Raw genomic sequence first — 22,967 nt, 5'->3', positions numbered from 1 at the left:
ACATAATAAAAGATGCATTGTGGTCAATAAAACAACATTTTCTTCTCTTTTCTCTTCTCAGCTTGTCAGTTAATCATGTGCTAATGTCTGTAGTATACAATATTATAATATTTAGTATAATCCCCTCCAAATGAAATGGAACGATGAGGCAGATTGTCTTTTTGAGATCGAAAGACGATACGATAGATCAGAATTTCAGTTTAATTTCCTGATTTTTACATTTATATTTGTAAAACAATTGGGCAGAGCACAAAAATTGGGCAGAGCACAATGGGTTTGGGGTATGTTTTTATTATGATTGCTATACATGAGCTTTGAGAGCCCGAATTAAGGATTTTCTTGTTTCTTATAAAAATCATACAAAAGGCCAGAATGTCCCACTAACGATTGGAATTTCTGGCAAGTTTTAACTTTTTGCTATACATTAGTCTGTTTTACATGAGGAAAACCGCTATTAAAAAGTTAAATAGCCAAAATGTTACTCTATTAATAAAGTAAGTGAAAATATCACTGAGAGTTGAACTTAATGCTACAAGTGTATATCATTGTATAAAGCCTCCACTAGCGTGCATGAAGACCTTTTTTTTACTAAAGTACATACACCATTATAAAAACGCTGCACATCTACAGGTATGCTAATATCTGGCCATCGATTTTTGGGTTCTGACATTTCTGAATCACATTTTCTGTTGATATTCTAGATGTAAAACTATGCAAAACTATCTTAGTATCTTAGTTAAAGGAGGTGTGTTGTGTTTGATATGATTCCTACCTTAGTCTAAGTATTAAGAAGTAGATCAACATGAGCAGAATGAAATGTGTTTAGTTTGGGAAAGTTGTGCATACTCATTCTGTATTTGTGTTAATCAGCATGTCATTCTCTTCATGCCAAATCTACCAGTGTGCCAGTTTGAATCAAGTAGATTACATGGTCTAATAAGAGCTGATAAATACTGACATCACATCTGAGGTGCAGGTAAAAACAAATAAATGTTTTACGCACACACAGACAGTGGGCCATTGCACTGCGAACACTTCCATTCATCATTTCCATTGTGTGTCAAGATATTAGAAAAGAAATATTATTTTTGATCCTTAATTTCTACTAATCTTGACACACAGAAACAAGTGTGATGATATAGTAGGTAGTTCCTTATTACTGATAGTTCAGTGAGATTGTATTGTTCTTTGGCAAAGCTGTTATGATGAAAAATCAGCAAATGGCATTTCCTATTCAGAGGCCACACTGATTGACTGTGAATAAGGTTACTATGGCAACTCCTGACGTACTGCTACTAAACCTTATGAATGTGTTAACCCTTTAAAGCCAGGATTACCAACTCATACTCCAACACGCTTGACAGAGTTGAAAAATGTAATACTGTCATACCAACAAGACCTAATGAAAGTCATATACATGATAATCTTTGACAAATCATTGTGAAAGCAGGTTAATATTAAAACATGTTAGAATTATTTTGTCACCGTTTCTTTGCATGTGAAAAGGAAGATGTGTGGGTGAGTGGATGAGAATATTATTTAAGAGCCAATCATTTATTCATTAGTCTTTGATAACATTGGTCAAGGTGGTGGTGGACCCAGAAAAATCCAATTCTGGAGAAACAATGAGCACCAATCTGTCATAGGGAATGTCCAAGGATCAGGAGTATGAATGAGAGAGTGTGCAAGGTGTTGAGGTGTAAGAAGCTGCAAAATGTGGGCTCCAGGTCAAATCTAATTGATGATCCCTTCTTTAAAAGTTGAATTATTACCGGTTCTGTAAAATTTGTTAAGGAAAAGAAAATAGTGTTATTTGTAGCTACAGTCATTCATTCGGTTGGAAATAGCTTGCATCTTGTTTCTGCCATTCATGTTGCCATGATGATAGATGTCATCACAGTGAAAAAAAAAAGGTATTTTTCACATCAGATCTTCCCGAGTCATGCTAATTTGCCATATGTCAAACATCACCAATCAGCATGGTCTGAGCTGTGGGTGCTTGTTCTGGGACTATAGTGCTGCCAAAAGCTGGATAACTTCATGGCTTTTTCCCAACAATAACTGACTTGAAGGCTCATATAGATACCTGCTGATTCTTATAGATTAGAGCATACTTCCTGCTACGGGACAAAAAAAATGTTAATCATCAAAAAATGACAAACATTTCATGCTTTTCTCATAATTGCTTTAGCTTCATTCTATGTTTTTTTTTTAGATACAGTATATATTTTTTTATTTGTGATGGATTTAATTTGTATGACAAAAACAGATGACTTTTTGAAAGCAGTAGAAGGTCATTTGTTGTGCCAGTGCATTGTGTGTGGAAAAGCCTGGGGCTATGAGTAGTGTTTCCAGTTTATTTACTCTTATCTTGATGTGTCAGTCAACCGCCAAGAAAACAGCACTACATAATCACCAGCAATGGCATGTTTTCTTTTTCTCTGGGCCAAAAGTGGGAGCTTTGCAGAGCCTTGAGATGTTTCATATGTTCCTTTAACTTTGTTTTTCTGGTTATATGAAAAGAGAGAAACTCCATGTCTCCAAAGGCATTGTGTCACTTCCATTAAAATAGTTTGGTTTTCACAATAACTACTCTGGCACTCTTGTACTACACCAAATGTGTTCGACTAAGGGTGGATTTAGACACTTGTGCGACACGCAATAGTGACATATTGTAGTAACCACCTGATTACATTTCTGAGATGATAATGGTTTAAAATGATTGAATATTATAAAATCATTCATGTTATCTGTGGTATTTCTCTCTATGCTCACACACATGCATGAGTACACACTCTGCTATTTCACTGCTTACTAGCTCAACTTTTCTGCATGATAATGTGCTGACAGAAGGATATTCCTTTTTGCTGTAGTTTGGGGAATGTGATGATAGGTTCTGTAATGAAAGCTTGTTTTGTAATTTTCTTTAAGCCTAGCTGAAGTTTTGCGTGCAATTTTGTTTTTCATCAATATTTAAAATGCTCCATGGATTAATACTGCCTCCTGGACACAAGCATAGATCATCTTACATGGGTCATAACTCCCCATGACCCCAAGTTACATCACTCAGGATGTGTCCAGTAGCACTGAAATTATTGTTATTATTTCAAGCTGAATCTTCTACTGATGACAAGGAAGAGTCATCATTAGAAGATCTGTAAAGAATAATAGCGACAGCTGGCCAACCTGCAAATTTCGAATGGAAGAACCACAGTATGCTATGGATTGGCTTATCAGGATGTTCCCTCAAGGGGTCTGAGTGTGTGTGTGTGTGGTGGATTAGTTGGAGTTACCCCACATGTGCCCAAAAATCCAGCTAAAACAATGCAGAGCATAGAAATATCTGTGTCCAGTGGTCTCAAGTCTCCAAGGAGAAGATGTTTCTATACTGTATATGATGCCCTTGTATCCTCCAGAGCAGCTCCCATGACTGATAACAGTACACTACAAGATATTAGCTCAGTCCAGGGCTACACTGAAGGCTCCTGAAGATCATCTGGAGTAAGAGCAAAGTTGAGCTGTATAGATGGGATGTGGATTCCAAAGATGAAGTCAATGAGCATTCATCAGTTCATGAACATAATGCTTCCTAGTGTTGAAGGAGAGTCGTCTTTGTTTATTCATTGTTGCCATGTACAGTATGTGATAGACCTGCGCTTGAATCTACATCTACACTTCTGCCCCTGAGGGTGCAGAAGTACCTGAAGTATGCTGGGTAATGCCGCCTAGCTAAACAGGGAGTCTTAAGGGAGGATTTCAGAAATGTTTACAGCTCCATAGCGTCCAGTACTGGCATGAAGACAACGGCTCAAGGGATATAATCCGCTGATGTACCACTTCAGTTTTGCCTTTTACTCAGATAATGAACATCAGCTGAAATAGTTGTGTTTAGATGGACATTAATTAGCATTTCATCTGGAACTGTCTCATTAGACAGGATTAGAATTGGATAGAGATGTCCTTTGACCTCATTATCTACTCTGGGGCTCAATGGTTAAGTCTCTGGGTTACTGATCAGAAGGTCAGGGGTTCAAGCTCCACAAAGCTGCCAGTGTTGGGCACTTAAACAAAGCCCTTAACACTTTCTGTACCAGGGATACTGTATCATTACAGATCATGTTCTCTGGCCCCAGCATCCCAGCAAGCTTCATATGTGAAGAAAAGAGTTTGTGCTTCAATGTATATGTGTATATGTTGTATAAGGTTGCAGAACATTAAAATTTCTGGCTGTAGTGGTGGAGGTAGAGAAGATGATTGCCCTTTTTAAAATACACTACAATATCATCCATCGCAGCAAAAATCAGGGGAAAGTATTCAACTGCAGCCATAAAGATGCTAATTTGATCCACACAGCAGGACAAGGGGTGGAAAAAAGTATCGTTCCAAGATGGAAGCAATTTAAGCAATGAGAAAAATATATTTTTGGTTCAGTTTCTTATCATGGAAACAGATCAAGACAGGAATGATTATGAAATAGATTATTTATTGAAGTAACTGAAGTCAGTGTTTGGTCTTAGCCTGTGTGTACATGTGTGGTGTTTCATTCTCCTAATAAGGAACAAATGTCTTTACAAATACCATCCTGATATTGCAATGGCCATCAGCCCCATCAGGAAAGCCTGAAGCCATTTTAAACTGCAGCTACACTAATTCTTCTCCACTTGCATCACTTTTTCTAACCACATGCAGTGATTGTACCAGCTTCAGTTGTGTTCCGTGTCATGAAGATTTCTGACCTTAATTGAGCAGAGGTCAACCCTGTGAGGATCCTGAGCCATCTAAAGATGTACCAGCTCCAGTTGGAGCTCCAGTGCCACTTCATGAAATTTTTGAACATTTTAAGAGGAGATGCCAACTACATGTGGTGTGAGGACAACAACCTTCTTATCAATACATAATTGTCAGACTGAATGTTATAATCACACCCACTACTGTCACTAAATGAGGATGAGGTTCCCTTTTGAGTCTGGTTCCTCGCAAGGTTTCTTCAAGAGAGTTTTTTCCTTGCCATAGTCGCCTCTGTCACCTCAGGCTTGGTCATTGGGGATAAATACATATTTATATTAATGATTATATTATTAAACATTTTGGATTATGTTTCTTATGTTCTGTAAAACTGCTTTAAGACAATGTCCATTGTTAAAGCGCTATACAAATAAATTGAGGCCATGCAGTTCTTCATCTGATTTCTTTGTATTTGTTTGTATTTGCAGCTGTGGACATGGATGGAGGACCTGCAGAAGGAACTGTTAGAGGAGGTGTGCTCAGACTCTGTGGACTCTGTGCAAGAATTGATCAAACAGTTTCAGCAGCAGCAAGCCGCTACACTAGAGGCCACGCTCAACGTCATTAAAGAGGGAGAGGACCTCATTCAGCAACTCAGGTTTATACACACTAAACACATGCATTCACACACACACACACACACACACACACACACACACACACACACACACACACACACACACACACACACACACACACACACAAAACAAACATCAAACTGAGACCCTTTCTCTTACAGAGACTCAGCAATGAACAGTAATAAGATGCCCCACAACAGTTCTATAGCTCACATAGAGAGTGTGCTACAGCAGCTGGACGAGGCGCAGGGTCAGATGGAGGAGCTCTTTCATGAAAGAAAGATTAAGCTAGACATCTTTCTTCAACTGCGCATCTTTGAACAGTACACAATTGAGGTGAGCAGATGAGGTCAAGCAGTATTGTCATTTATATGTAATATCATGTAATGTATCAGGCTTAGATTGCTCACTTTCTCTACTGTGACAAATATGACATGAATTTGTGCTCATTTTCAATCTGTTTATTACACATGACAAAAATGTACAATGTACATGTACTTTTCGGATTTTGTGGTATTGTTGGCTGTTTCAACAGGCTACAACTTTTCAATCCATACATGCCTTAAAATAAATGAGCAGAGAACTTTTTTGTGTTTTATGTGGGTTGATACAGACATGTGTCAGTATATGAAATAACTGATTACCAGTAGTTTAACAACACAAAAATGACATCAATATACTGTGTGGCCACACAGTGACTTTACAATCACAGTAGCTTTCTTAGCACATTAATAAATGGTTTAGAAGGAAATTGTCTGGTAGGTTTTTCCAAGCCAGTTGGAGAACTTGCCAGTTTTCATTTCTGTCTCTGCAGGTACAGTACAACCACAGGGCCTCTATCCTGTTTTTGTCTCCAAAATTTCATCCTTAAAATCCTTAATATTTATTTATAATTATATTCTTTCTTTAACTACATACAAATGTTTAAATAAGTTTTTATGTATTTTTTTGAAAACCTTTTTTTGGTAATGTAAATCATTTTCCAGATACACTGCATCAAATAAGATATTGTCAGCCTGACATGACATGAATGTTATACAAAACTTTAAATCAATTTCTTGTAATAAAGTATTGTTTCTCTGTTTAACTGTGAATGAATTTAGACTTTTTGCCCTGTCCTGTGATGTGCAGGTCACTGCAGAACTGGACACGTGGAACGAGGATCTGGTACGGCAGACTAGTGAATTCAGTGCAGAGGAGCCCAGTCTGGTAGAACAGAGGCTCCAGAGGCACGCTGATAGAAAATTGGCCATGAACAACATGACATATGAGGTCATCCAGCAGGGTCAAGACCTACACCAGTACATCATGGAGGTCCAGGCTTCAGGTGAGAGGGAGAAGAAGGGAAAAAGGGAAGGATGAATAATTGGATAGATAGATAGATAGATAGATAGATAGATAGATAGATAGATAGATAGATAGATAGATAGATAGATAGATAGATAGATAGATAGATAGATAGATGGGTGAATGAATGGATGGATGGATAGAAGGATGGATGGATGGATGGATGGAATGATTGATGGATGGATGATGGATCGATTGATGGATAGATGGATGGAAGGATGAATGGATGGATGGACGGATGGATGGAAGGATGGATTACTGTCACAAAAGCAAGACTTGAAATCAATAAGAAATCTTTAAATGCTGGCAGAGAAGCTACAGAGACAGAAATGTTTATAGGGCAGACTGATGGATGTAGATAGATGAATAAAGAAAGGGAGATAAGCAGACGTTGAGTGTCTGAGCCAACAAAGCAGCTGAGCTTTACAGTCTCTCTGGCTTAACTTAGCAGCTGTGCACCTCTCCATGGATAGAAGTCAAAACGTAGGTTAAATAATCAAGGCCACTCTATAACCTCCCCTGTCCCTCTCTCCATATTGCCTGCAACTACCTAGTTTGATTTCTATCTCTTCCACCCCTTCACTTCTCCACCCCTATAATCCTCTTGCTCTCTTTCTGTCTGCATTTCTGTGTCTTAGAGATATTTTTAACATGGGAAACAGGCTTTCTTTTTTAAACTGCTGACCCATCTCACACCCCCCCTTACTCCCCATATGGACCTTGGCTCACGAGGCTCTGCCTGTTCTGGCTTTGGAAATGCCACTCTGCCAAATCACACTGAGGCAATCTCACACACTCCCTCTAACTCGTGCACTGGGTGTGTCTTTGTCTCTTCTCTGGTGCAGGTTTGAACACTTTAATTAAGCTGCATAACCGATCTTCTTATTTGAATTTATTTTAACACAGTTTATACATTTTGTCTATCGCACTTTAAATAATTATTTTTAAATTTTGCACATTTTTCATTACATTTTTTCTGCTATTCTGTTCTAGAAGATGGATACAAGCATAACCTTATGGTGGATTAATAAATGATGTTTCCCTCTACAATGGCCGTAAATTATAAATCATGCACCATATGGTTTTACTATATTGACCCCAAGCCATATAGTGCACACAGGTTGCCCAGTGCACGTGACACTCCATGGAGAAAGTAAATAGGTACTGCCACCCAGTGGCCATTATAGGTATATGCATGTCAACATTCAAGCGTTGTTCCTCTGTTACTGCAAAAGAATTTAAAAGTTTACATTCTCCTGACTTACCTAAATTTATCTAACTTATTTATCTAAAAGACCCCCTGGCAAAAAAAGAACACAAATACATTTATGCTGATATCCACACCAGTCGATCTCGGGGAAATATTTGTTCATTTACATTTGGGAGACACCCTTATCCAAACTTACATTTATTCCATTAATATACCTGAGAGATAATAGTTATTCAAGGGCACAGAGGTGGCAGATCGGTGGTCCTGGGATTTGAACTCACAACCTTCCACTCAGTTGTACAACATCACCACTTCCCATGCTTCTGCTCTCCTTCACAGTTTTATTCATATCTAGATGCAATACAGCATCTGCCTATCTGCATGATTTTGAACAATAGGAGGAAATCTGTGTAAGCATGCAGAGAACATGTGAACATGCAAAATTCTGCACAGACAGTGCAGAACATATGCAGGTGCATACTCAAGCTCATGATCAAACCCAGAATCTTGGAGCTGTGTGGCACAAATGCAACAACATCACTGCACCAGCATGCCACTCTCAATCCAAAACATCAGATCTTTCTAAATGTTAATAATAATAGTTAAAACATGTCAGAGATTGACAGTGATTTTCTCAGATTCCAGACCTGATATGAAGGAGACAGAGACATCTGCTAGAAATATTAAAAAAAACAGTCATGCATAGTTAGAAGAGCAGATTTAATATGTATGTAGTCATGCATGATGTTATGTGTTGTACCGAGGAATGAAGGAATGCCAATAAAAACCACATGACTTTATATCATAATATGTATCTTAACATGATGTGATTTTGTTCATTGAAATAATAAAAACTGAAAAATCTGTGAAACCTTGCACACTAAATGTATTTTTCCAAAATTTTTTGTCTTCCCTTAGTTTGCAAACATGATTTGAAATCATTTCCAATACATTTTTCTAATGATCCTTTATTCGTTTCCACACAGCAAAGCAAAACACTCTCATTTGTGTGTGTGTGTGTGTGTGTGTGTGTGTGTTGGTGTGTGTTGGTGTGTGGGTGTGTGTAGGCATTGAGTTAACAGGGGAGAAGGAAGTGGATTTGGCAACACAGGTTCAGGAACTGCTGGAGTTTCTTCATGAGAAACAACATGAATTGGACATAAGTGCAGAGCAGACACAGAAACGGATAGAGCAGTGTCTCCAACTGCGCCATCTACAGGCTGAGGTTAAACAGGTAAAGCATTTACACACACACACACACACACACACACACACACACACACACACACACACACACACACACAATCTTGCACAATTATAACATATTCATAAATCTATAGGCACAAAGCATATTCAAAACACACCTACATGCAAAAGCATCCATCTTATACTACTTCAACGTTTGATGTTAATTTCGGGGAAGGCTTGACAGTTGGAATGTAGCAAAATCTGGCCTGACAAGTAGCAGCAAAAGTTTGAGAAATCTTAACATTATGCAAATGAGTGTAACCACCAGATTGCATGGCTTTGCAAAGGAGAAAGTGTTTTATTTGCTGCAAATAAATCCATAGAAACAGCCATCAGTATCTAGCAGAAGTATGTGACAGAAACATATGCAGGTGCATACATAGTGTTAGAAATATAACCGACTGAACCGTTCAGCTTGAGCCATCCGTATGCAAATCAGAGAGAACAGCAGTCAGCAGAAATCTGTCACATTTAAAGCAAGTGTGCTGTGAGGTTCGAGTGGAATGCTATGAAGACTTTCAGTACAGAATAGTGTAGTGTGTGTCCTCATTCTCAGTCTCACCTCTCCAGGCAAAACATCAAAGTTTGGCCACATGAATAAAACATGACTTCTCTTAGGTGTGGTGTTCATACAGAATCTTTCAGTGAACAGCCAAGGTTCTATATCATTCAGCAATCCCGTCTCATGACGTTCATTATTAAATTGAATGACAACAATACACTAGACTAGACAACACTATAAACACTCTGAGTGATTAATAATAATTCTTTGCTACCCTGACTTTTAATGAAGGTAGTCTGTATACAGTCCCTACAGGATTTTTGTGATTGTTGCAGCCTTTTATAAATTTTGTGATGCAGTTAGCAGAGTATTTTGGATGGACTGTCTGTGGATCTAAAGGAACAATTAGAGAACTGTATATACTTCCTATACAGGTCTACATTAGACATTCAGAATTCATCATCTGTAGCAGGTTAAAGAAAAATATCACAATAACATCCAATTACACATTGAGTAAACTACAGTATGTTTACACAGAATTATCAGTTGTGTTAAGAGGGTCAGAGGCTAATGATGCCTCCGGCTAATCTGATATCTGTCACTCCTTCCTGCTTTCTCCGAGCTCGTCTCTTTCAGGATGTAATAAAGGGTCAAGCAGAGTCTCCAGAGACAGCCATCAAGTGCCTCCGCTTATATACGTGCTAACAGAGAGAAATGGGATGATTAATGCAGATTCAGAAAGAGAGAAAGAGGCAGAGAGAGAGGGAGGGAGAGAGAGAGAGAGAGAGAGAGAGAGAGAGAGAGAGAGAGAGAGAGAGAGAGAGAGAATGAGGCTTAACCTGAACCCACCAGGGAATCTGTTTTCATGTATGTTTAAAATTCAAAAACCAGCAAACTGGTTGAATTAGTCGAGCATATAAAGCTTTAAATACTACTGAAACCAAACACTGCTATGAATTATTCATGACATTCATGTTCCATATATGTGTGTGGTGGCCGGGGAAATCCTGTCACAATGTGACATTTATTTTATCTACACTTTTGAAACTGAAATGTGTTTCTCTTTTGCATCTCAGAAATTTCAAGCATTAGTAAATTTATAGATGTATGCTATAAATGATGTTGAGGTATAACACTCTGTTAACTTATGTCTATTAGCTATATGCTGTTATTTTATGCTGTACGTTTGCTCAAATTTGTTTAATGCTGAACATATTTTTATACATTGTATAAAAGCAACTGTTATGTATTGATATAATTCCCATGGCTTATAATAATTAGCAATGTAATAACGATGATAATATAAACAACGTATACACGTATACATTTATCTAAGAAAGCTATTTTTCTCGTACATATCGTACATATATACTATTGTTAGAGAAATCCTAGTTTTGAAACTTAATGTAAACATTTCTACATTGTTTTGGGGAAATATGTTTATGATTTCTTGTGTAAAAATAGGTACAAATATTTTGCTAGAATACAGATTCGGCAACATTTGATGAGTTTTCCCAGAATGCCACACATACTCATTAAGAAGATGTAAAAGCTGCAGTACATTCTGGGTTGATGTTTAATTCCTAATCGTGTGTGTGTGTGTGTGTGTGTGTGTGTGTGTGTGTGTGTGTGTGTGTGTGTGTGTGTGTGATTTTGTGTTTAGGTGCTCAGTTGGATCCGCAATGGTGAGTCTATGCTGAATGCCAGCATGGTTAATGCCAGCTCACTGTCCGAGGCAGAACAATTACAGCGAGAACACGAACAGTTCCAGCTTGCTATAGAGGTACATAGCACACACATACACACACACACACACACACACACACACACACACACACTCACACACACACACACACACACACACACACACACATATACAAGCCTCCATACACACTCACAACCAGTTACAGCGAGAACACAAACAGTTCCAGCTTGCTATAGAGGTACATAGCACACACATACACACACACACACACATACACACACACACACACACACACACACACACACACACACACACACATATACAAGCCTCCATACACACTCACAACCAGTTACAGCGAGAACACAAACAGTTCCAGCTTGCTATAGAGGTACATAGCACACACACACACACACACACACACACACACACACACACACACACACACACACACACACACATATACAAGCCTCCATACACACTCACAACCAGTTACAGCGAGAACACAAACAGTTCCAGCTTGCTATAGAGGTACATAGCACACACATACACACACACACACACACACAAACACACACACACACACACACACACACACACATATACAAGCCTCCATACACACTCACAACCAGTTACAGCGAGAACACAAACAGTTCCAGCTTGCACATACACACAAACACATACACGCACATACTGTACACACACATACATTCACACACAGACTTATACATACACACACATGCACACACACACACACCCACACACACAACCACCGTAAATCCTACACAGCTCAGAACAGCTCTGGAAGCCATTTAAGGAGATAAATACAAAACCTCTTAAAAACGTATTAGCAGCATTTTATTACATCAGTACACAGGATGTAACTGTAGCAGTAATAATCATCAGTATTTCAGCTCCTGCTCCCAGGCCAGAAAAGATATGCTTGCAATTACCTAAAAAAGTAAAAAAAAAGTGTCAGACCTCTTTCCTCTTGTAAGGAAGACTTTTACGTGAAGAACTTTAGGCCAAGATTTTGTATGGAAGAGAACATTCTGATGAAACACACCACAGACGGAGCAGGAGCTGTTAGTCTTCAGCCTTAACAATACACCTAGAGAGAAGTATGACTCAGAGCTCCTTTATAAATATTTTCCCTTCTTGGAGTTGGTATTTTAGGCTTCTTGGCTCATCTGGAATTTTAAAGATGACGCATTGAAGCTTTAACTATTACATACTCTGCATGACATGCAGATCCAGTCTATTTTATAAACATGTTCATAATTAAAGCAAAAGCAGTCAATATTTCATCTGATATACTGCATGCATTAGTATTTACACACTGATTTAAAAGATTTAGTAGTTATAGAAGAAGCCTAGAAATGTACTGAAGGTTAAATAGTAAATAGCTCATAATAATGAGCACTGCTGAGAGAAATCTAAACATGATTAGATATCTGTGGATGTTAGTAAATAGTAAAGTGATAAAAATGTCCATTGTTAAAAGCACTATACAAATAGAATAAAATTGAATTGAATGTCTGTCGTTGTTCCAGTAAAAAGACGACACTGTCTGGTTTAAGTTCCACATTGTTTTTTGTCATTTTAAGTCCTAAGATTTTTAACTAATTATTATTTGTATTCATTTTCTGTATTTGTCTCTGTCTTTAGTCCCTGTTCCACGCTAACTCTCTTCAGAAGACCCATCAGAGTGCACTGCAGGTCCAGCAGAAGGCAGAAGTCATGCTGCAAGCGGGCCACTATGACCCTGACGCCATCCGCACCTGTGCTGAAAAGGTGGCCATGCACTGGCAGCAGCTCATGCTAAAAATGGAGGACAGGCTCAAGCTAGTTAATGCTTCGGTGGCCTTCTACAAGACCTCCGAGCAGGTGAAATGCACCACTGCACCATCTGCTGGTTACTCAATAAATACCATAATACACAATATTCATCTGTGTTTATCTCAAAGTAATCAACCTGAATATAAAATTTTAAGAAAAAAGGACACACTTAAAGAAAAGATGGGTTTATTAAATAGGAATGAAGGATGGTTTATTGTGAACTTGAGTATATGTTGTATATAGGTGTGCAGTGTGTTGGAGAGTTTGGAGCAGGAATACCGACGGGATGAGGACTGGTGTGGAGGACATGATAAGCTGGGATCTTTAGCTGAGAGTGACCATGTGTTGCCTCTCATCAGCAAACATCTGGAGCAGAAAGAGGCTTTCCTGAAGGTAAATCAAAAAAACGATCAAGTGCATTTAGGATAGGATACTAATGTAAGCTCACTTTTACTACATATGTAGCCATAATGGACATATGGGGGTACACTGCTGTTTCATTCTGCTGGTGGAATGAACAATGACATTTCTGACATTTTAATAAACAAATGAATTATTTTATCGCCACAAGTATGGCATAAAATTAGTCAGAACAATGCTGGCTTACAGTGTGAGATGTTCTTGCTTCTGGTGGGATAATCTTACACAGAATTTTAGTGGTTTAATAACACCTTCAAGTTTTAGATGCTTATGAACAAGCACTTGGGGCAGAAATGGGTTTAATATCCCCATTTACTGAAGATAGAATCATTTGAATGAAAAAAATCAATCTGAGAGGTTTATGTTTTGTATTTTGTTAGGAAAGCTATTGCCCCTTGTAGACTAGGGAAAACAAAAACCTTTATGAAAAACTATTATTCTTAATATTCTGAGTCTCCTCTTTTATAGGTGTTTTCTAAGTCTTTCAGCTCCAATGTGAAGTTTTACATGACAAAGAAATTGAATGTTGAACATGAACACCACAAGACTGGTAAAGAGTTAAATGTAAAATCATGGCCAGTTTAGTTAACTCTTAAACCATCCATCAAAACTTGCTTGTCTGATCTAACAGTTAATGCTTAGCACTGATCTGTCCACTAAAGAAACTTGTACATTATCCAAACGATTTATCTTTGCATGCAGACACAAAGGAGACTGAAGAATTCAGATACTTTTAAAAGTGTTTTGTTTATTTCTGTGTATAGGTTTACATTTTAAATGTACTTTCTATAATTGCTATAATTTATAATACATGTATTTACACTATTTTAGACCTTTTGAACTGTGTTTTCTGTGTTGGGTCTTATGTCTTTTTTTTAATTCCCGGATTTTAGTGAAGCTTAAATTCTGAAATAATGAAATAATTCTCTGTGATGCTCGTAGCTCTGCTTTATGAGGATGATCTCTTTTAGCCGCTGTAATTCCTTCCAAATTTGTGTTAATGTGTACTTCACAGTTTCTCACTAATCCACTTTTCTCTACTTATTGCCCAGATTAGTTTAGTGTAAAATCGAATTGTGTGTGTAATTATCTGTAGATGTCAGAATGAGTGTTTTGTATCATTCCACTAAACTGATCCTCTTGACGTGACTGAAGCAGTCACAAAGGCAGGACTTGTTTAGGGCTCTGATCTCTGTTTCCGATAACACGCTTGTTTCAGGCATGTACTCTAGCCAGACGTAATGCTGAAGTTTTCCTCAAGTACATCCACCGCAACAACGTCAGCATTCCTGCTTCCTCTGGCAACACGCGCGGCTCCGAGCAGCAGGTCAAAGGTCAGACTGCCATAGGCAGATTCACGTTGTGTTCTTGTATGTGGGTCAGATAAAAACTGTAGCATCTATTCCGTAAGCGCTTATGGTTAACAATGCTGAATGCACGCATCTTCTGTTCACTGATAGTCTATGTTGTCTGCTCTTGTAGCAATCCTTAATGAGCTGTTACAGAGAGAGAACAGAGTCCTGCACTTCTGGACCATGAAGAAGCGCCGCTTGGATCAGTGCCAGCAATATGTGGTGTTTGAACGCAGCACCAAACAGGTGAAATTAATCAAACCAGACAGAAGGACACACACACACGCGCACACACACACACACACGCGCACACACACACACACACACACACACACACACACACACACACACACACACACACACATACATTCACTATTCCTCACCATTTGTATAGTGATGGCATCTGTACCAAAATAATTTGTATTTTATATGTATATGCCTTTTTATATCTTATATACTTCCTCACACCTGCAACGTTTCTTTATCTCCACAATGCAGGCTTTGGACTGGCTTCAGGAGGCAGGTGAATATTTCCTCTCAACTCACAACACTGTAGGAGACTCAGCGGAGAAAACTCAAGAGTTGCTGAAAGAGTATGAGAACTTCTGTGTCTCTGCTAAGGTATGTATTCCTCACACAATACTTTCTCTCTTTTTCATCAGCACTGACCACCAACAACTGAAGATGCTTCTAGGTCTTAATATTTTTCAATACATATAAAGTAAACTTGTCAGAAAGATTCACATTAAAGGAGATTAAAGGTGAACCTCGGGACTGTGATCCTACCAAATAATGTCAAGAGTAAAAATATTTTACTTTCACGAGGGTGCAAGTGACCAGTCCGCTATTGAGTTCATGGGCAGCAGCATTGTGTAATGTATTTATAGTATTCTTAGTATTATTTTTTTTTATCTATATAGTTACAAACTCGAGTGTATGTTGAAAAGTCTAAGTGTCGAGTGATTTCCAGTGTTTTACAGGATATCTTGTTGTTTTTATGAAATGGTCAGTTCAGTACAAAGAGATTCATTAAGGAGTAGACATTGAGACATTGCAGATGATAATTTCAGACAGGAGAAACAAATGATTTTACAATTTTGAAAGCATTGTTTCAAATTCCTAATGTCTTTGATATTTCCCTGCATCCAGTAAAGGCTACGGCCATTTTGGGGAGTGTATACAGTATACACACTGCCTTTCCTTTTGGTATTGCACTTAAACAGACTCACAACAGAAACTTCTAAAAATGACCCTCTACATCTTTGTTCATTCGTAGATCATTTTTTCTCTCTCAGCAGATTTTCAAACATGCACAAACATACACCTGTATACTGAAGCCTTCACAGCCTTTTCTAAACTCTGTCACACAGAGAAACTCAGTCATTTAGCATTTAGGATAAATATTGCATGTTGTATCTCTCAGCAAACCAAGGAGAAGGTGAAGCTGCTCATCCAGTTGGCTGACAACTTTGTGGAGAAGGGCCATGTGCATGTGACTGAGCTGAAGAAATGGGTGAGCACGGTGGACAGGCGTTACAGAGACTTCTCCCAGCGCATGGGCCAATACCGCTGCGGCTTGGAGAACGTGCTGGGCATCAGCACTGAGGTGACAAAGCACCTGCTCATCATCTTAACCACATATAAAGCACATTGGATTATTTAAATGGCTTAAAACACTTTTACTTATGAGCCTGTTATTGGTTGGAAAAAGAAATTTACATCCACTACGACTACATCATGCCATTGCTGTGGTAGTAACGATGCAACTTTAGTTGATCCAGAGATTTTTGTGCGTCTAACAACATTTTGTTAATCGTGTTAATCGGGTTTCACTTTGCCCACAGAAAGTGAAAGGTTCATGATGAGCCATAATTTCTTACAGCAGCAAATAATTGCTCTTACCTCAGATTATCTATGACAGAATGTATGTGTCTGTCTCACCTTCAGCATAATAAGGACCTGGAGTTAGATATCATTCCAGCCAGCCTGACTGATCCAGAAGTCAAACTCCGTGAACCCAACCATGAGGTCAATGAGGAGAAAAGGAAGTCAGCCAGAAAGAAAGAGTGAGTCTTTAAACCTCTAAATTATTATGTTAAATATTAATATTATATTATGTTAAATATAACAGTCAACCGGTCCCAGATTTAAAAATAGGAAGTGATTAATCTATATGTCTGAAACCAGTATACTAATGATTTATTTAACTGGATAAAGTCTAGGAATATATCTCATGCCTATTAAATATATCTCATCCCGATTAAAACTAAATTCAGGAAAAATAAATGATATAAGAATAATCAAAAAGTAAATTAGATTACATTTAAAAATAACATTCACATAAAATGCACATTCTCTTTCCTTGGATTCGGCTACACTGATAACTGGTGTGTGTGTGTGTGTGTGTGTGTGTGTGTGTGTGTGTGTGTGTGTGTGTGTGTGTGTGTGTGTGTGTGTGTGTGTGTGTGTGTGCACCATTAGATTTATTATGGCAGAGTTGCTACAAACTGAAAAAGCCTATGTTAGAGATCTTCATGAATGCTTAGAGGTAAGTGACAACATTCCTAAATTATTACAAATTAAAATTTATATTAAAATGATAAAATCGTAATTTCTGAGAATATTTAACTTTTTTTGTCAAAATGTAAAGACCTGTAAATTTATTTAATATTGGTTTATGTGGCATAATTTGTGTGTGCGTGTGCGTGCATATGTGTGTGTCTGTGTGTGTGTGTGTGTGTGTGTGTGTGTGTGTCTATGTACACACAGACGTACCTCTGGGAGATGACTAGTGGTGTGGAAGAGATCCCGCCCGGCATCGCCAACAAAGAGCATGTCATCTTTGGAAACATCCAGGAGATTTATGACTTCCACAATAAGTATGATGTTAACTATAAACAAAACATTTTGTCTGTCTGTTTAATCAGGTTTATCTTTAATCGGATTCTGATTCTGATCAAGGACCTGAGTTTTACTACGATGCCTGTGTTTTTATTTCAATTCAGATCTAGCTTTAAATATATGAATGTCAGCAAATACAGTGTTGATTACGTTCCTCGTTTGAGATGCAGATGATTCTGGACCTTGTTTAAATATTCTTTTCATTCTTATTTTTTCTTATTTAGCATTTTCTTGAAAGAGTTAATCAATTACGAGCAGCTGCCGGAGGATGTGGGCCATTGCTTTGTCACATGGGTGAGTGCCATTGATGCACCTTGTTCTACTATCAAGCCTCTTAATATAATAATAATAATAATAATTATAATAAAAATGCATTTTATTTTATTTTTCCAGGCAGATAAATTCCAGATCTATGTGACTTACTGTAAAAATAAGCCAGACTCAAATCAGCTCATTCTGGAGCAAGCTGGAAGCTTTTTTGATGTAAGAGCATCTTCTCTATTCTTTTTCTGTGTATAACCCTATTAAACCCCAGTCTAGTGTTGGGATGGTATCAGAAAGGGTAAATGTGATTTTCTGTGTCATAAGCGAGGGGCAGGGACAGATCTCTGTCTATAATAACACAATGGCAACAGTTCCAATTCAGAATCGGTGTCAGAATAACAGGCACGGGTCAGGCGATCAACAAACAGAATGGTCTAGTGCAAGGAAGAGCAAGCCGAGTGAGGGTGCAGTCAGGGAACTGGAGTCTGATGTTGTAGGCCCTAGTGAATCTTGGGAGTTTCTGACCACATTGGATGTCTCTTAGATTATAGTAGCCATACTGTGTGAACAGTACGTACTGTACACAGACACAGTCGTGACAAATGTTATCAGGCAGATCCAAGCCAATATAACAAACGCAGCCGTGTAACAACCGTCAAGTGCTAGCTTACCTTATCCCTAGCCATACCTCATAGCAGGTAATAATGACAAAAAGGAAATATCCAGGGTTGAAGGATATACAATTCCAGTGAACAACATCAATCAAATCAGACATGGACCCAAGATCGATATAAAGCTTTTGGTTACACTCCAAGAAATCCAAGCTTATTTCACAGAAGACACAGAAGAAAAGAATGAGTTTTGTTTTGTACATAGAGCACCATAGTGTAGCTAATCGGGTTGCATTGTCTAATTGAGGCTGTAAGAGAATGTTCACGACAAACACTCAATCTTAGCCAGTGGAGGGCACCAGACACTGAATTACGGGATGCCATGCAGTAAATCATGAGTAATCATGAGGCACAAACAGACCTTAATGAATTCAGCAGGAGAGAATGTGTGCTATATTTGTGCATGTTGTGTTGATCTATTGATTATTCTTGGTTGCAGGAAATCCAGCAGAGGCATGGCCTGACAAACTCCATCTCCTCTTACCTCATCAAGCCTGTACAGAGGATCACCAAGTACCAGCTTCTCCTCAAGGTGCTGTGTGTGCACATCAGAGCTGCTTTTGTGTATATCAAATGATTCTACTATACTTCTGAGCTAGCATTGCTATGTGGTAGCCTAGTGGCTAAGGTGTTGGAGTACTGATTAAAAGTTCAAATCCCAGGTCTGCCAAGCACTCATTGCTGGACCCCTGATAGTGACCTTAACACTCACTTGTATTAAAACAAGATAAAATGTAAGTTGCTTTGGCTAAAAATTTTGCCACATGTATCATTTATCGTGGTTTTCTCCTTTTGTTCTCTCAGGAGCTGCTGAGCTGTTGTGAAGAGGGTAAAGGCGAGATTAAGGATGGACTGGAGGTGATGCTGGCAGTGCCCAAGAGAGCCAACGATGCCATGCACCTCAGCATGCTAGAGGGTATGAACACTTTTCCACCACTGAGCTACTCAGCTTTATACACTAAAAGCACAGAGGATACACTTACTATGATCCGAATCAAAATAAACCTTCATGACCTCTGATCTGACCTTTGCTCTTTATTTGTCTGAAGGCTTTGATGAGAACTTGGATGTCCAGGGAGAGCTGATCTTACAGGACACATTCCAGGTGTGGGACCCCAAATCTCTGATCCGGAAAGGACGAGACCGCCACCTCTTCCTCTTCGAGATCTCCCTCGTCTTCAGCAAGGAGATCAAAGACTCTGCTGGCCGCACTAAATACGTCTACAAAAGCAAACTACTGGTATCCAGGATGTCTGCACTCTTCCTTTTGTATATAAAAGTGTAATGATTTGGAGTTACAGAAGTCAGCGGACCACTCTTTTCAGTGTTAGTGCTCAGCGTAGCTTTAATAACTAATGAATCTGAAGCATTTGAAGAGCAACACAAGCGAGCACAACATCCGTTTACAGCAAGGTTGGATTTTTGTAAAACCAAAAATAACTCACGCTCACCAAGAGCTCAATCAATTGTCATATCAATCAGCTTGTGCAGGAGAACGAATATGTTCATATTCAGTAAACTCTTCATCAATGTCATGGCAAATCCAGGATCTATTCTGGGAAAACTGGGCATGCGGTAGGAATACATTTTTAATGGGCTGCTACTCCATCATTTACATTTAGGGGCAATATAGAGTCACAGCCAGTCCACCTACTGGCATGTTTTTGGGAGGTGGGAGGAAACCCACACGGACATAAGGAGAATAATGAACACAAACTCCACACAGTCGTCATAACCCTAGCTCAGGATTAGTCCAGGAACCAGAACCCAGCACCACTGCACTAACATGACGTCCTGGGTGAATGCTGCTAAGCATAAAACTGCATTGTTCATTGTTGGCTAGATGCTGAGGTTGCATTTCTTGCTTCATGATCAAGCAGAGCCTAACAAAGACATTCTCACTTTTTAGGAAGAAAACTGTATGATGCGTAGGACCAAAGCTATATTTGAGTTGTTTGCTGAGCAAATGAAACATTGGGACTTGCCTCAAATATCACCAGATCTCAATCCTGTATTAAACATTTGGCCTTACTTTAGACAGCAGATGAAACACCAAAGCAGTCACCACAAACTACATAAACTGTGTATCTGGTTTAAGATTAGAGGCAACAAGGTCATGTGTGTGGAGGTTTATGTATATGCTGAGCTCTAGGTCGTGTAGAGATGTGCTTTTTTTTTTTTTTTTGCTGTTTTAAATCTCTACAATGAGAGATCCCCTTAACCCTTTAATCAAAGAGTGTTTTGGTACAAATATAGATGTAGATTCTGCAACGTTCCTGGAATTTTCAGAAATAAAAGTAATCAGTAATCAGATTTTTTTTTATTTAGTGTGTGAATTTTTAAATTGAGTGTGTTTTAACTTAGCATTTTATTTAACATGTATTTAGTTACTTAGTGAAACTGTCCATTAAATTATGCTGCCGAAGTGACGAGTTATTCTCTTGTGTCTCTTTATTTTATCTATCTATTTATTTAGACATCTGAGTTGGGGGTGACGGAGCACATAGAGGGCGACCCCTGTAAATTTGCACTTTGGGCAGGACGGACGCCTTCATCTGACAACAAGACAGTCCTTAAGGTGCTATATAGGAAATATATGTTAAACATTATGACTCACAGGTCAAGGATATCATAAAGCCAAATGTTGCTGGAGCTCTCATTGTGCAAATTTATTTAGCTTTGTGCATATTTATTTAATAATATAGCAGTGAGATTACAGCTGAAGGCCATTTTTGGTAAACATGTTCCACAGGCGTCCAGCATCGAGGTAAAGCAGGAGTGGATAAAGAACATACGGGAGGTTATTCAGGAGAGGATCATTCACCTGAAGGGGGCACTAAAGGAGCCTATACGGATACCCAAAACCCCTGCCAAGCCGCGCAACAACAGCAAAAGGTTAGACTTCATCCTTGTTGTGTCCTTTCAAACATCTAAGCATTTCTATGGTACGTTTTAAAAACATTTACTCTCCAGTTTACATATCTAAAGGCATGTCAGTAACTGTATGTTCATTTACTTGTGTGTGTCTATGCAGAGAAGTTGGAGAGGATGTTGATAGTCAGGGAGATGGCAGCAGTCAGCCGGACACCATCTCCATCGCCTCTCGAACCTCTCAGAACACAGCAGACAGTGACAAGGTAGAAACTCAGCATGTTTCTAGGTTCCTAAGTTCTGCAATCAGACCGTTTTGTACTGTGTGATGTACAAAAGATTGAAAGATTTTCATTGTAGCTGAGACAAATTTCAAGATGAATTATCCCAATTCACCAGTAGCATGTCTACACTGTAGGGTCATTTTAGGATTCCTGAGAAAATTTTGAAACCCCACCCCTGAAAAGGGCAATGTGACTTTTGATTGACAAGTAGGTTTCAAACAGGGTTTCCTGCCCTTTACTTAAGTCTTGTGCAGGGGTGTTACCATGGCTAAGTAAGAATGTTAGCCATGTTGGCACTTTGTATTTAGAGTGACAAAAAATCATGTTAAATTATGAAAAGTCTGTTTAGGTTGTGTGCTGGTTTTTGCCGTTCTGTGAGGAATTATGAAAGACCCTGTGAAATCAAAGTAAGATCCATTTACACACTGCTTTTTTTTCTACAGGCCATTGTTTATTTGAGCATGATATTAGAATTACTAACAGGAGTGTTTGTGTGTTTATTGGTGTTGTGTGCGTGTGAGTGAGTGAGTGAGTGAGTGAAAGAGTGAGTGAGTGAGTGAGAGTGAGTGTACTGTATGAGTGTTCTCATGCTGTGGTTGTTCTGTTGCTCTGCATTGTTGGAGAAATGTCAGCACACCGTATTTGCTGGAGGTAAATACTGTAAACCCACATGCATTTCTTCCACACTTGACAACAGCAGCACACACTTGCACACTTGCCATGTGGGAGTATTATTTTCCCCTGCTGTGTCCTCCAGACGAGTCTGTGGGCAGGTTGTTTTTTTCTGTCCTGTTGTTCTTTGTGTGCCGATTCTGCTGAAAAAGTATTTTCTTTCTACTTGAAGCTCAAGTGCAGTTTAACAAATGGATAAGAACACAATTGTCTACAATCTACAATATCATGAGCTGGCTTTATATTGAGATCTTACTCTGCGATATGGTCGTGATGAGTGAGGGTTATACACAAAATAGGGCAGTGTACAGACACACAGAG

General features: G+C 38.7%; 1 protein-coding gene across 4 annotated transcripts in view; it reads left to right on the top strand.

The window, feature by feature from the left end:
- Positions 1 to 22,967, top strand: part of kalrna (kalirin RhoGEF kinase a) — a 149,881-nt gene that overhangs the window by 85,892 nt on the left and 41,022 nt on the right. For 2 of the 4 annotated variants that reach the window (XM_047814983.1, XM_047814984.1), the window contains exons 12-33: positions 5,214 to 5,383; positions 5,525 to 5,699; positions 6,495 to 6,690; positions 8,988 to 9,154; positions 11,334 to 11,453; positions 13,041 to 13,259; positions 13,455 to 13,604; positions 14,851 to 14,965; positions 15,114 to 15,229; positions 15,482 to 15,604; positions 16,407 to 16,589; positions 16,931 to 17,049; positions 17,465 to 17,531; positions 17,753 to 17,862; positions 18,109 to 18,178; positions 18,278 to 18,367; positions 19,259 to 19,351; positions 19,624 to 19,735; positions 19,869 to 20,059; positions 21,296 to 21,397; positions 21,572 to 21,714; positions 21,854 to 21,956. In XM_047814983.1, the coding sequence (XP_047670939.1) occupies positions 5,214 to 5,383; positions 5,525 to 5,699; positions 6,495 to 6,690; positions 8,988 to 9,154; positions 11,334 to 11,453; positions 13,041 to 13,259; positions 13,455 to 13,604; positions 14,851 to 14,965; positions 15,114 to 15,229; positions 15,482 to 15,604; positions 16,407 to 16,589; positions 16,931 to 17,049; positions 17,465 to 17,531; positions 17,753 to 17,862; positions 18,109 to 18,178; positions 18,278 to 18,367; positions 19,259 to 19,351; positions 19,624 to 19,735; positions 19,869 to 20,059; positions 21,296 to 21,397; positions 21,572 to 21,714; positions 21,854 to 21,956 (2,934 nt within the window). Of the gene's footprint in view, positions 1 to 5,213; positions 5,384 to 5,524; positions 5,700 to 6,494; positions 6,691 to 8,987; positions 9,155 to 11,333; positions 11,454 to 11,886; positions 11,904 to 13,040; positions 13,260 to 13,454; positions 13,605 to 14,850; positions 14,966 to 15,113; positions 15,230 to 15,481; positions 15,605 to 16,406; positions 16,590 to 16,930; positions 17,050 to 17,464; positions 17,532 to 17,752; positions 17,863 to 18,108; positions 18,179 to 18,277; positions 18,368 to 19,258; positions 19,352 to 19,623; positions 19,736 to 19,868; positions 20,060 to 21,295; positions 21,398 to 21,571; positions 21,715 to 21,853; positions 21,957 to 22,198; positions 22,382 to 22,967 lie in introns of those variants that run through there. The other 2 variants (XM_047814985.1, XM_027164354.2) reach the window with 2 other exon arrangements.

This window comes from Tachysurus fulvidraco, chromosome 6 (genome assembly GCF_022655615.1).
Source record: "Tachysurus fulvidraco isolate hzauxx_2018 chromosome 6, HZAU_PFXX_2.0, whole genome shotgun sequence".
Taxonomy (NCBI): Eukaryota; Metazoa; Chordata; class Actinopteri; order Siluriformes; family Bagridae; genus Tachysurus; species Tachysurus fulvidraco.
This window is presented reverse-complemented; position numbering and strand designations above follow the sequence as displayed.